General features: G+C 38.7%; 1 protein-coding gene across 8 annotated transcripts in view; it reads right to left on the bottom strand.

The window, feature by feature from the left end:
• The window catches only part of SLC25A21 (solute carrier family 25 member 21), a 421,620-nt gene that overhangs the window by 173,718 nt on the left and 232,110 nt on the right, over window positions 1–15,792 (bottom strand). For all 8 annotated transcript variants that reach the window (XM_074365611.1, XM_074365612.1, XM_074365614.1 and 5 more), the window contains one exon: window positions 6,877–6,925. In XM_074365611.1, coding sequence (XP_074221712.1) covers window positions 6,877–6,925 — 49 coding nt within the window. The remainder of the gene's footprint in view (window positions 1–6,876; window positions 6,926–15,792) is intronic.

The following is a 15,792-nucleotide window of genomic DNA, read 5'->3' as shown; positions in this document are numbered from 1 at the left end:
CATCTCCTGGCACTGATTTTTGCCCCTGTAACCTCCCTCAGTAGGACAAGATGTGTTTTCTCTGGCTAAAGATAATATATTCCCGTATCACTCTCACAAACCACAGAATGAGCTCTGCAAGGAAACCTCTGCCCTTCCACTTCCCGTCACTGCTAACAAAGTCGTTTACACAAAAAACCAACGAGAACCACAGGTTAATGAGGGGTTTAACACACACACACGCAAGGAATTCTTGACACGAAGACTTTTACAGAACTGCCTACAGGGTGCTCAGCCATAGTTCCCAAAGGCTGACCCAGCAAGTGGTCAGGCTTAAGATTCATCCAGGAGGGTGTTAAACATGAATATCTACAGGCCCCGCCTTCAGAGTTTCGGATTCAGCAGGTCTGGGGTTTGGGAGCCACCGAGAGAGAGTGTAAATCAATCTCAACAGCCTGAGTAAAAGCCCCATAAGCACATACGTAGCAACATGTGGATGCCAAATTTTCAACCCATGTGAGTCTTTAGAATTCACACAGTGATTAATATGTTTGGAGGGAAGTATGATAAGACATTTCAGTGCAAGGTAAGTCCTGATGTGAGGAAGGATGAAAGCCAAGGTATGTATTGGCCTGTCCACTCAGCAGCAGCCCAGAACTGTGCGTCTGGAAGGAGCTGTGCGTCCTCACACCGCAACCTCCCACCCTCCTCCCTGCCTTCCCCAGCACCCACCAAACACGTGCCTTGCAGCTCTTTGACTGGACATACTTCTAAGAGATCAGTCTTTACAGGATGCATAATTTATTTCATTTGCACCTGATTTATGCTCCATTCGAAAATGAAACAAAACAAAAATGATGAAAAATGACTCTGGGCCAAACCGAATGTACACCTCAGTAATTCTGTCTTCCTGAAGCACAATGAGCCATTTCCCTTTCTGGGAATAAAAGTGTAATGGGGATGTAAGCTAAAACCCCCTTGGACTGTGACTTCAACAAATCTGCGGGGTTTTTAATACCACTCTCTCTGCACCAAGTACAAACCTTCAAATGCATATGCAGCAAAATTCCCTCCCACTTGGGACCTTGCTTATTTGCAACTGTCAACCCATTTGAAGCAAGAGTATTCTTACTAAAGAACCACCAGACCACCTCTCTTTCCCCTTAAAGAATTTCTTTTCCCATTGCCCTCTAGGCCTGTGCTGTCTAATCCTGTAACCACTAACCACATGTGGCTATTGAGTATTTGAAATATGACTGATTATCAATATGTAGATGTGCCCTAAGTATGAAATATGCACCAGATTTCAAGGACTGAGTATGAAAAAAAAAAGAATGCAAAATATCTCAATGATGTTTACATTGATTAACATGTTGCTATGACAATGTTTTGGATATACATAGTCAAATAAGACACAGTCAAATAAGATATACGTTAAAATTAACTTCACAAAATGTTTCTTTTTACTTTTGAAATATGGTTTTTAGGAATCTTAAAATTATGTATGTGTTACATAATGTTAAGTCAGTACCGTCCTAGTTGTGAAGTCTAGCGTTTTGCTTTCCATCAAAAAGCCTGTCACACGTGCTCCCTCGGCACCCTTCACCTCTCATCTTGACACACCTTCTGGAATCCCTCTCACCTCCCTCTTCCCCGATTTAGTCTCCAAAACTCCAACACAAGCTTGAAATGTTTTTGCCCACCATCTTATCAAGTAATTTCTCCCTTTTTATTTCCACAGCTTCTTACTTTCCACTTCTTTTATAAAATCTAAGGTTTTTCAATGAAGACAACACAGCTGCACGTTATTCACTTGCCAGACATTACAATTTGGCCATAAAACTCATGCAGCTATTATTTCTGATTGTTTCCAAATACTCATTTATTCATTGGTTCAACAGCAAGCACTGGGCACCTCCTGGAGGCCAGGCACTGTGCTTCCCATGGGGGTTCTCTAAAAATGTCAGCGTACAGCCCTAAAATGATGTGTGGAATGATGTCACCAGGGACACAGAGACGAAACTGATGCTCTCCTGCCCTCAGACCCAGGAGGACTCTCTACTTGCAAACACCCTTCTGAGGAAGGATTTCAATGCGGTGCTCACATAACACAAGCCTTCCAGCTTGGAAACTTGAAACCTCCTGAATCCATATTAAACATTTCCCCTCTCTCACACTTTGTATTCTCCCTTGTGTTTCCCTGACTACCTTTTAAACTCCATTTGTCTCTGTAGTTCCCACTTTCTTTGCTGATACAGTATTAAACACACACACACACACACACTCACACACACACACACACACACACACACACATATATGTATGTGTGTGTGTATATATATATATATATATATATAGAGAGAGAGAGAGAGAGAGAGAGAGAGAGTCATTTATTTCCTACAGAAATGCAGGTACCATTATTGTTCCCATTTAAAGATGAGAAAGCTGAGGCACAAGGAAGTGAAATAACTTAACTGATGTTATACAGATAATAAGTGAAGAAGCAGAACTTGAATCCAGGCAGCCTAACTTTAGAGCCAGAGTTCTCACATACTAGGTAATCCTGTCTCAGAGAGAGAGTACAAACAAACACCAAAGATCATGTAAGCTTGTCATCTGGTGCTAAATGGAAGAAGCCACACTAAATAGAAGCCTATGTAGAGAAAGGATAGCTGAAGGGAGAGAGGGAGGAAGGGAGAGACAGAGAGAGAGAGAGAGATGAATAGACAATATGAGAGAGGTATGAGATATTACTGATTATTTTATTTGAATCTCTGGAGGATATGAAGCTAGAAACTAAACTACCTTTGGTCTTCCACATTATATAAGCAAATATAAAGTCTTTTGTCATTTGCAGTTATGAGTTCTTAACTGGGGATCCAACCACAATTGTACACAAAGTTCTTTGTGTATATAAACAGAACTATAAAACAGTGTATGTGCATGTCTCTGTGGAGAATGCTAAAGGAGCTCTTGATCTAACTGCCATGTTTACAGCATCTTAGCCAAATCTCTTTTGCTAAAATCTGGTGGGGTCACTTAGAACAAGGCAGTTGCGGTGTGGTTAGCCTATGTTCACATTAGGTCTATCCCTGGAGCTGCACTTACATGGAGGAGAATAAGCTATTTCATATATATATATATATATATATATATATAAAATCTCTCCATAAAATATTTATCAATTATAATCATCTTTTAAATACAAAGTGAATTCCTGTCAAGCATGCTGAATTGAGAGTACGTGCCTGTAACCTACGTGTCCATCAATGGATGGATGGATAGAGAAAATGTGATACATTATACGCATACAATGGAGTATTATTCAGTGATTAAAAAAGAAGGAAATCCTGCCATTTGCAACAACATGGATGGACCTTGAGGGCATTAAGCTAAGTGAAATAAATTAGATGGAGAAAGACCAATACCATATGATCTCACTTATATGTGGAATCTAAAAACAAATTCAAAAAAATCAAACTTATACAGAGTATGAATTGGTGGTTGCCAGGTCCTGGAAGTGGGGAATGAGGAAAATGAATAAAGATGGTCAAAATGTACAAATTTGAGTTATAAAATAAGTAAGTCCTAGGGATGTAATGTACAGTTAATAATGCTGCATTATATATTTGAAAGATGCTGAGACAGTAGATCTTAAAGGTTTCATTGCAAGAAAAAAAACTGTTAACTATGTGCAGCACTGGATGTTAACTAGATTGATTGTGGTGATTGTTTTGCAATATATACAAATATCAAATCATTATGTTGTATACTTGAAACTAATATAAAGTTATAGGTCAATTATATCTCAGTTTAAAAAAAATGCATGTTTATGTCAGCTCTTACTCCAAATCCCACTAAAATGGCAGTGCATCAGTCCTGTTTCTCTTTGTCTTCAGAACCATGTCTCACTCTTCCCTTGTACTGTTCTGCTCTGTCATGTGGAGGGACCGCCCTCTGCCAGACTGGACTTCCCAGGCTCCCATGGGTTCAGCATATAGGAGCGCTGATGGGAGACTAGGCAGTAGGGAGAAGAGAGCACACAGGATCTCCCCCTTCTCTGTCCGCCTCAGGCAGGGAATTTGGCAGTGGCTGGGCTCCTCTGAGACCAGCTACCACTAGACAGATCTGCTATGGTCCTAGCTTTCTCCAGGTAGCCCTGGCCCCTGGGCTTTGGTAACATCACCACCTTCTTGTCCTTTCAGCTGGGGGTAACAGAATTGATCATTTACAGAGTGAAAAAAATAATGAAAAAAAAATCCCATGAAGAAAGAATTTGGAAATATATTTTTTAGAATCTGTTATCTTTCATTCAACAAAGAAAAAGATTAGGCACAAACAGAACCCAAGAAGAAAAGACTAGACTTCAAGAAGTAAACACACACATTGGTTTTGCCACACTCCAGCGCATGAGATATTGTGGAAAATGAGTCATTTCCATACTCAGATTAATTCACTGTACCACCCTTCAAGGATTAATATCCAAGGAAAGGCAAAAACAGGCCATGCACACACACACACACACACACACACACACACACACACACATACATACACACACACACACACACACATGCACACGCACACACACACTGTGAAGCAAATGAGATTTGGCCTGGTGTATCCCACGCCTGACTTTGACAGTGCCTGCAACAACTTAGAATCCAGTGCCCTTGGATGTCATTGAAAGAACACCAATGCTACAAGGTTTCATGTATCAACCTTCACAGTTTACAGTTTATCTTATTTAGAAACCTAGTCATTTCCTGTACAATATAATAGCGAAGATTTTGGCAATAATTTATTCTGTCCTGCCCACTCCCTATCACCTGTGTGTTAGTGCCTGGTGATAAATGCTACCAATATTGTATATTCCACTTCTGACAAAAAGGCAGTTGTACATTTTTTGGGCTTTCAGTTCACTCTATGATTGTGGGTCTTTATTCAGTATACTTTTTATTGTTATGATGATCCAGCATCTAGTTCCCTTCTCCTTCAAGGTCCCTGAAGTTAGGTAAAGCACGTGACTAATGCCAATCAATGAAAGCTATTTTCATTAAAATATCTATTTAACAAAGAAGACATACAGCCCCAATATCTTGGCACATCCATTTCAAGAAGTATTCTATTCAAATCCAGTACCATGAAATGATACAGTGTTTGAAATTCATTGTGATGAGATTCCAATTAACTTACAAGGTTTTGAGCTCTTTGAGGGCAGTGCTAGTCTGGAACCCACACACACTAGATACTCAATACACGCTGCTAAATGGATGAATGAAGGATTGAATGAATGAACAAGTAACCATAATGTCAATTTTTGTCTTATTTAAATCATTCTTATTTCTCCTTCATGCTCATTTGAACACTGTGCTAATTTAGGAAATAATCATTAAATGAAAAAGACAATTTATTCCTTGGTGAGATTAACAACAATAATCTGACTTTTCAAAGAAGGTTAACATGGGACTGAAGAAGGAAATGCCAGTGAGATTTGCTTTCTGTTTCTGAACCCTATGTAAAAGATGGTCCATGGAGTACACACACCTTACATTTGAAGATAATTTTTGATTTCCTTCTTTCTTTGTTTAGGTTTGGTGACTTGAGGTTGCTATGGGCTGAATATTTGTGTCCCCTAAAATTCATATATTGAAGCCCTAACCCCTAAGGTGATGGTATTTGGAGGTTAGGCTTTTGTTGGGGGTGGGTATCTGGGTTTAGATGAGGTCATGAGGGTGGAACCCCCATTATGGGACTGGTTCTCCATAAGAAGAGGGAGAGACAGCAGGGCTCCCTCCCTCCATTACCACATGAGGATACAGCAAGAAGGTGACTGTCTCTAGGTCAGGAAGTGGGTCCTCACCAAGAACCGAACTGACTGGCGCCCTGACCTTCGACTACCCAGCCTCCAGAACAGTAATAAATGTCTGTTGCTTAAGCCACCCAGTCTATGGAATTTTGTTATAGCTGCCCAAGCTGAACTAAGAAAAAGGTCAAATTCTTTTCTCTACCTCTATCAGAAATGAAATGTTATTTACATGTCACAGTCACCTTCCTTTGTTTTCAGCAACCAGCCTAAGATTCCGTTGCCTCTTTAGGTAAATTAAGAAACATGTCCATTCAATGGTCAGCCTGACTCATCAAGTATTTCCTAATTGTGGCAGTAAGGGTTTGTTTGACCATCACTCTTTCATGGCACTGTTTGCTATTAAGCTCCAACCTAGGTATGGTACTGTTAGGTTTTACACAATGCAAAGAAACGGAAACTTTCAGAGCTTCTAATTTGAAAAATAGAGAGTTCAGTAATTCAGCCACATATTTAAATTTTAAAAATGCTCTTGATCACATCAAAACCCACAATTTTTTTTCTCTTGGTAAACAAATTTAATATATTGCCTTGATTTGTATCTCCCTTTAAAGGCAAATGCATTTTCCAGGAAATACGGCATTTTGCATTGACACAGTTGTAGGAATAAATTCTTTAAGCACCATTTAAGAAGTTCACTTGAAATTTTGGAGTCCCACACCAAAATGCTGACTATTAAATAGCCATCTGTTATATGCAATGCCAAATGAAATCTGCTGTCATAATTCACTAAAGTTTAGTTTTTTACCTCATTTTGATAAATTCCCCTCACTTACCAGTTTAGTCACAAATCATACCTTGTGGTTGTCATGTGAAGGCAGTAAAATATACCTTCGAATGACCTCTATCTAGAAATGCTTTTCACTGTTCACATTTTATCTGTCAGATAGTATTTTCTTTAAGAAGTAAATATAAATGCCATTATTGGGAGAAGTTACCGGCCTAGGACAAGTTCTAGCATTTAGTGTTCTGACAGATCTTAATTTGGATATCAGCCAAAGTCAATAAAACTTGTTCATGCAGAACCTTACCTGGTTTTCACAACATCGAGAGGATGCATCAGGCAAATTTCCACAAGACCTAAAAGATGATAAAGAAAAGCCCAATAAACACTTACATAAATACTGGTTCTTATTTACTTGACTCTATTGATTTCTCAGCTATAAAGATTCAAATAAAAAAGTTGGGACTTTGGATATGACAGATAATAGAGGCTAACAGCAAAAGACGAAAGTCTTTTCAATGGGAGCAAGATATGTGAGTGGCTACTTCTTTATAAGAGCTCTGGCACAAGCAGGAATTTCAAGCAGAGGAGTGATGTTAATGTCTATTAATGTGTTCTCCCAGCAGTCTACTCATTGTCCATTAATCCTCCCACTGCTCCCAATCACATTGACTAACATGCAAACACATGAGCACTGATGCCTCAGCCCTCTCCCCTTTGGTAAATGCACCACCTCTCTCGTCACAGCATGGAGGTACCAGAGTCCCAAGCACGTCTAAGAATGAGTCAATGCCCATCTAGAAGAGAACAAACACTATCGTGCAAGGACACATTGTGATGGGTGAAAGAACAGTTTCTTCTCAGTGTTCAATTCTCTGGGCTTTTCCTTCTTTCTGGAATGTTGTCCTCCTGCGAGGACGCACACACATGCACTTCTTCTGAGAAACCTACTTACCTTCAGGTCTCAATTTGGGCAACTATTTTCCCAGAAATCCTGGGGCAGAGACTGTTAATTGTCCCCTTGTATCTATCCCCTTTTTTTCCTATTTGTCCAGAATAAATATTGCACTTCCCAGCCTCCCTTGATGCTAGGTCACCATGTGGCCAAGTTCTGGCCAAAAGGATGTAAGTGAAAGTGTTTTGAGCAATTTCTAGGAAGTCCTTAAAGTTCCAGAGCCTGCTCCTCTCCTCCCTTTTCCTACTTCCTCCCGGTGGGATGTGGACCTAGTGCAGGAGAAGCCACCTTGCACAGTGGGGTGATTTGGGGCATGGAGATCACACACAGCATAGCAACAAGATAGAAGTGTCCCTGACATCATGGAGTTCTGGGCTGTCTACCTCCAGACATTCATGTTGAAGAAAATTTTCTGTTTCCTTTAAACAGCTGCTATTTGGATTTTCCGCCACTTGTACCGGAACCTAATTCTAACAGATACAAGTACCCTTCGATGCTCCCACAGCACCCTGCACTTGTGTTATTACTGGTTCTGCAACTGTTTTGATTTCCTAAAAGCTCCATGAAGACAGACTCTACCTGCCTTATTCACCTTCACTTATGAATCATTTTGTACAATAGCTGGCATTCAGTAAGCTCAACAAAAATTTGTTGAATAAATAAATTAATGCTGATTAGGGTTACTGCACATGCCGCTATGCCAGTTAATTTTCTAGATAAACTGAACTGGCAGATATTTCTTCTGCATTTATTTCATTAGTTTGAACAAATAAGTAAGGACAGAGAAATATTGGTTAAAATGATACACAGTAAAGCATAGGAAGGACTTGAATGTAGGACTGCAATATTGTTGATCACATATCCAGATGTTCAGTTGCTATGTAAACGTGAGATGGTTCAGCACCTAACAGACTGACAAATGATTCTTGAGAGCTGTGTGCACACAGGGTATTATGCTAGATGCCGGGACACAGCCTGATGCAACGTCAAGGGTGCCTGATAGGATGAAGGATTTCAAAGGTGGACACAGGAGTGACACATTGAGAACAACCTCACAGGTAAAGGGAAAACAATGAGCAGAGAACAGCAACATGCATGAAACTAAGTTTCAGGCCCAGTGATTCAGTGTTGCTATTTATAGTGTGAAAGTTGCTATTTATGTTCTACATCTATTCTAGTCTTTCGTAACTGTTTCTTTTTAATCCCAAATTGTCAGCAGTCATCAAGGAACTATGTCACGGTTCTCATAAAATGAACAACAGAAAACACAGACAAATATTTTTAAGTTTTAGGTAAAATTTTAATTCATCTGTGGCCTGGGTATGCTTTATATTTGAGATTATTCATGCTAGGTCACAAGGCTGACTTCTGTGATTTCTGTAAAGATCATTCAAAAATTTTAAAATCTATCTATTTCACTGGGAAGCATTGTCTACAACTTTCACCTACTTTGTCAAAAACCACTGGTGGATGACTAAATAGCATCCTTTTTCCTTAGAGCTGAGAGTAGAAAATCACATTAAAGGCATGACTTCCCAGAAAGGATGGGATGATACTTTTTTTTTTCCATTTTGCGGATTTAGAACGCTTACAACATAAAGCAGAAAACCCACCTTTTTACCCATCCCTTTACAACCTGAGCCACAGAAAAGAGACAATGGAGGGTGCCCGACTGACTAGGGGACACACCACCTCTGCTAACTCCCAACAGAATCCTAAAGTACAGAAACCTGGAAAGCTATTGTCATTCCTGTGCCTCCTTCCTGTCCACCTCTGCCTTCACCCACGAGCAGTTGCTGCAATGGCTTCAGTAAGCTTTTTAGCAATAGGATGGGGAAATGCAGAAGGCAAACTAGGTGCCCAAAAGTAGACTTGAACATTATTAAAGGACAATGTTGAGTGATCCTTCAGTTAAGGTCTTAATTTTGATTTTAACTATACACAATGTTACTATACATTCATCTGTTCTAAGATATATCATTTGAGATCAGAGTCATCTAAATTTACCCCACCTCTTTATCACTGAGTCAATCCACATTTCCTTTCTCTAAAATTCCATGACATATACCAGTTATATTACATTTTACATTACCAATATTATATGACAATTCCATTACATATATCAAGAATAGCAGTTATGACACCGTACTATGGCTAGTAACATACAGAAATATATACCTGTCTCTCCACACTGCTCCTCTGACCCCCATGCTAACCATTGCAATATTCATCTCCGGACATTTTATACTATGTGAATGGCATCTCCTGCACTTGTGAAAGTGTGTAGTCAAATACACACCATGAGCTCTTTAAGAAGAGGGAGTATTTCAGTTTATAGGCCCATTGAGTAAATAACATTAAATACATGAAATACATTCAGGAAGTTCTCTATCTACACTCACTCCCTTGGTGATCTCATGCCAACCCATGGTTTTAATTACAATCTATATGCTGCCAACTTGCCAACTTACATTTCCAGTCCAGACTTCTCTTGCAAAGTCTAGACTTAAATATCTGATTGCCCTGTTTGACATCTCCACTTCGATATCTAATACCTATCTCCAAATTCACATGTTTAAAACTGGACTCCTGGCCATCTTCCCCTACACCTCTGCTCAAAAAAACAAAATACAAAACAAAAGCCAATCTGTTCGACCTTAGAATCACCCTGGACTCTTCTTTCTCTAAAAACCCTCTTCCAATCCACTGGCTCTACTTCAAAATATAAGCAGACTTCTACCATCTCTCACCTCCTCTACTGCCTGTGCCCTTGCCCCCTTTCTGGTTGTCATGATCATCATTTCTCAGCTGATTAACTGCAGCACCTCATTAACAGGTCTCCCTTCATCCATCTTTGACCCTTTGCATCTGTTCTCACCCAACAGCCTGAGTGATCCTTTTTAAAATGTAAGTCATTCCATGACATTCCTCTGGTCAGCAATGACTCCCCATCTCACTCAGGGAAAAGACATACATAATTGGGGCCTGCATATCTTCTCTCACCAATTCTTTCATTGTTGTCCCCCTCACTGATTCTACTCTGGCCACAATGGCCTGGGGTGTTTCCCAAACATGCCAGGACTGTCTCAGCTTTTGGCCTTTGTGCTAGCCTTTCCCTCTGCCTGGAATGCTTCTCCCCCAGATTCTAATTGGCCAACTTCCCTCACATGGTCAGCAAATAATCTGACTGCTCTAACACAGAGGCCTGCTCCTCTTTACCCCAGCACTAATAAAACTTCATGTTGCTCTGTTTTTTCCTTTTTCCATAGTACTTATCAAATTCTAACATACTACATTATTTACTTATTTTTTATGTTTAATGTTTCCCATCTCTCTCAGTAGAATACAAGCTTCACCAGGGCAGAGATCTTTGTCCGTACTGTCCACCAGCACACACTGAATACCTAGAATATGCCTGACATCTAGTAGTTGCTCAATAAATATCTGTTGAAAAAAAGACACCGAATTACATAGTAAAATAAGCCTGCCACAAGGAGGGGATTCCTTTTCAGTGGTGTGTAGAAGACGACGTTTGAAGAATTTAGTGTATACAAGGAGAACTAGCCCACTCATTCAAGGAATTTATGATAATGTCAAAATAGGAAGTAAGTCTACTGAAATATTCTCAGCTTGTACCTATCCTCTAAGTAGAATGGATTATTCCATAGACAGTTTTTTAAACTAACATTTTATGAGTCAGAAAGCATCTCAACATCTGCGTAAAGATGCAAAGGAACAGCAGTACAGACAGAGAACTGAGGCATTCAAGCATCCCCAAGATGTCAGTTACAAGGAAGACCTATGTTTTCATTTTATCAAACCAAATAAATTTGCATTGTGTTACAGATCCTTCCTTGGCATTTTCAAATTAAATCTAAGACTTCCCTTTTGTTCTCTGAAAGACACTGTTCTAACCATTACCTTAACTGATTTTGTGTGACATGTTTAACTCTTTAAAAATAAAAGAATAGTTTTTTGTTTTTAAAGGGAACCACAGAGGAATAAATGGTTTCAAACTGTGCAAATCTGAAATTCAAAAATAGAACAGCTACAGACAGAACTGATATTTTTTCATCTACTCTACTAGTCAAGCAAATCATTACAACATCCTACTTGATAGCCTGCCCAGAAAACGTGGTAGCCCTACTGAATTATAAGCAATATGAGACTCATAAAGAGACATCAGATACATTATACTTTCCCCTAATAACAGTTAAGGCACGTCACCTTTGTGGCACAGTAAATTAATATTATGTGCACTGAATTGGCTAAATCGGCAATGTTATTTGGCAGGTTTGAAAGATGTTGTTAAAAGTTATGCTTCTGGGCAAGTCATAGCCTTCCTTAAAAATTCTGAAGCAACTATTTTCATGGAAGTTTACTATTAGCATGTGTTTTTCTAAAGAAACTAACCCTAAGCAATGGCTGTTAGCACAAATGTAAAGGGAGAACAGTAATTTTCTTGGTACATACTTCTTATTCTCATAGAGTTTATTATTCCATTGACTTAAGAATTTAGAAATATATATTTCAGAGTTATAAACATATACATACATTATGGTCTAGAAATCATGGTAGATAATGTACAGGTAGCAAGAAAATTTGAGGTAGAATTTAAAAATTAGTGAATTTTTAAAATCATACTTTGAGTGCAAAGACAGAGGGGTTGAAAATTATTAAACTAATGAAAATCTCACTTGTAAACAAAGTTTTTGTATTTTTAACTCAATTTCAGCTCAGTGTAATATACTTAAAAATTATTTCCTACTTTAATTCAATGGAAGTTATCCTTTTGTTTTCCTTTTTTTGTAATTAAGCTTTATATTAGATCCCAAGCAAGCTCCAAGTGCACTTAGATACGTGGTCCAGTTTTAAGCTATCTTTGTCTTTTATGGAAAGCTAACTGCTATATATGGGCCTTAAGACAATCAGTAATGCAAAGAGAAACACCAGGGGGAGAATAAACTGTGGATTCGGTTGGCAGATGCTAATATACCTTTAGAAGTGTATAAAATGTCTCTAAAGAGAAGGAACTGTGAAGAGAGAGAAAGAGAGGCATTTGTTTAACAGATTATGTGTATAGAATACATACACATTTAGAAAAAGTTTGCATTTTATCTTGTTTATCTGAAGCAAAAAAAAAAAAAAATGTTCAAGCTGACCAGCATTTCAAGAGTAGAAGTTTATCAAAATGCAGAAGGGCAGCTGAAGGAGGGATCAGGACTCTATGATATGTCTGCCGAGTGCCAGGACCTATCTTTCTACTCAACAGAAGCCTTGCCCAATTCTGGGGACTTCTCCATCAACCAGAAAGAAAAAAACATTTTGTTCTGCCTCAGGACTTCATTTTTTCAAACTGAAATATATTTGACATGAAACATTATGTGGATTTCAGGTGTATAACATGTTAACTTTATATGTTTATGTACTGTAGTATGATTGCCACTGTAGCAATAATAAGCACCTCTATCACATCACATAGTTAGCCCTTCTTTTTCAGTGGTTGGAATAATTAAATTCTAGTTTCTTCAAAAGTTTGGTAACATCTACAGCACTGGTCATTCTTTCTTCTTTTATTGAATTGCCTAGAAAGAAGGATTTGTCGTAAGAGTCAGAAACAGAACTCAGTCCCCACTGCCCACGCCTCCAGTGCTGCACTGAAGAGGCTCATACAGGACAGACAGGATGCTTCTCTTCCCAACCATGTATTTAAATGGCATCAAGTTGGTAGCTTGAAACTGGCCATCATGGGATTATTCACACTAGGGAAAATGGCAAAGACTACAAATCAGAGTTTCTGTTTATTTGTTTGTTTTCCAGAGAGCCAATTGTTAACCATTTACCAGCAGAACACTGATCAAATCTAACCACAAATTCTGTTGCCCAGTCTATTAGGTTCAAATAATTTTAAAAGTATAGTCTATAGAGGGCATTTAATTTCCAGAAGCTCTTTAACTCTGCTTGTCACAACTTTCCAAAGGTGCCATAAGTTAATCTTTAGCTTACATTCTCTGTTCACAACAATTTAACAATAAGAATTATGATCCTACACCAGAATTTTTAAGAAATCCTTAGGAACTGATACCCAAGGAAAGCAGCCAGCCTGTCACACTGCCAACCACACCTGTGCTTCACCATGCTGTTGTGCAGATACTTTTGTTATCCAGACCACGTAGAAATTTGGTGATGAGAGCAACAGTCTTCCACTTCTCAGGAAAACAGCTTCTTTCTCCTGGCCTCTTCTAAGAGTATAAGCACCTTAAAAGGGAGGAGAGGAAATGTGGCTACAAGGCCGGCTTTGCCCTTAGTCATTGGATGGAAGTCCAAAAACAGATGGCCTTGGGCAAATACATAGCATCTTGCTTAGTGAGGAATTCAGGTTTTTAGGTCACAAGTAGCCATTTCTTTCTTAGAAAAGAAAGTCACTAACATCAATTACCATCAAAGAAAATGCAGGATGAAATTATAATGCTTTTCTTCCTATTTGAATTAGTACTACTTCTTGTAATCATATTATTCATCTTCATAGAGTAAAACACTTAGAACTTTAAAAATATTTGTCACCATTGCCTTAATTCATATATAGCCAAGTTTTCTTCATTTAATCACACTGTTTTAATACTTTTAAGTGATAGCTCTTAGTATTTAATTTGCCAAGTGACCAAGAACCATAGCTACACAAGTTCTTATTTTTGTTGTTGTTTTTTGGCTTATTTTTTGTTTGTTTGTGCCATTGGGTTTTCATTTGGCTGGTTCACAAATTCTTGTTTTGAACTGTTATTCCACACCAGCCTCTGTGCCACGCTTCCATGAAGTCCAGCTTACTGAGTCAAGTGTTTTCGGTAAATCGCTCTATACCACAGTCTTTATCAAGGTCTAGGTTATGGGGGGGGAAAAGAACAAAGCTGATTCATTTTCAGGAACTCTTCTTTCAATTATGCAGGCAGCCACACAGTTTAATCACACAGAATTTCTACTAAGTCTGGATAAGCTAATCTTTACTTACACATGAAAAACTTGCAAAAATAAAACTGACTGCACTTCAAGTAAAATAAGTACGAGCTGAAAAACAATATTTGGATACTAAAGTGTGAGACATTACATAAACACGACAGCAGACAGATTTCGTAACACAAATATTTAGTTGTAATAGCATTGAATATATTACTACTCACAGAAACGTTACCTAAATAATAATCAATGTTTGATTTCAGTTAATATTCTTAAATTACTAACTCACTAGAAACAATATTTGCTTCTATGGCTTCCATCCCAACGAGCACCCCAGTATGTTTCCTTGCTACTGTACAACATTGAATGTGCTTAATCTTAGTCTTCTAAGTGCTGGGCAAGTATATATCCAGGAGGGTTTTCATTCACCAAATTTTTTTTGAGTGTCTACTGTGTATATAGTTATAGATGTTGGTTCTCTTCCGCTTACTTCCATTTTCTCAGGAGAATAGGAAGCAAGATCATAAACTGAGACTGAGGATGAGAAAGGGGACGTTGGAAAGAGCAGAGGGAGGTCTTGAAATAGCTGTCTGTAGGGGTGAGGGGAGGGATGGATTGGGAGAAAGTAGTATGATTACTGGGTGGCACTGAGGGTCCACTTAAGGCCAATGCTGATGAATTTAGTGTCATTTTCTGTAGTCACATTCAGCTATATGCGGGCAGGCAGAGTAGGCAGAGTAATATTTAACCAGGATGAGGTTTTTGTGAAATGAATATGAGGAAGTGAGGGAAGGCAAAGAAATGAATGTGTGTCAGGCACATGAAAAGATGCTCAACATAGCTAATTATCAGACAAATGCAAATCAAAACCACAATGAGGTATCACCTCACACCAGTCAGAATGGCCACCATTAAAAAGCCCACAAGTGATAAATGCTGGAGAGGGTGTGGAGAAAAGGGAACCTTCCTACACTGTTGGTGGGAATGTAATTTGGCACAGCCACTATGGAGAATAGTATGGAGATTCCTTAAAAAACTAAAAATTGAGTTACCCTATAATCCAGTAATCCCACTCCTGGGCATATATCCAGAGAAAACTCTAATTCAAAAAGATACATGCACCCCAATGCTCATAGCAACACTATTTACAATAGCCAAGACATGGAAGCAACATAATGTCCATTAAGGATGATTGGATAAAGAAGCTGTGGTATAGAGATACAATGGAATACTACTCAGCCATAAAAAAGAATGAAATAATGCCATTTGCAGCAACATGGATAGACCTAGAGATTTTCATACTAAGTGAAGTAAGTC

This window comes from Camelus bactrianus, chromosome 6 (genome assembly GCF_048773025.1).
Source record: "Camelus bactrianus isolate YW-2024 breed Bactrian camel chromosome 6, ASM4877302v1, whole genome shotgun sequence".
In the NCBI taxonomy this organism is placed as follows: Eukaryota; Metazoa; Chordata; class Mammalia; order Artiodactyla; family Camelidae; genus Camelus; species Camelus bactrianus.
Note: the sequence above shows the minus strand (reverse complement) of the source record. Positions and strands in the feature narration are given on the sequence as shown.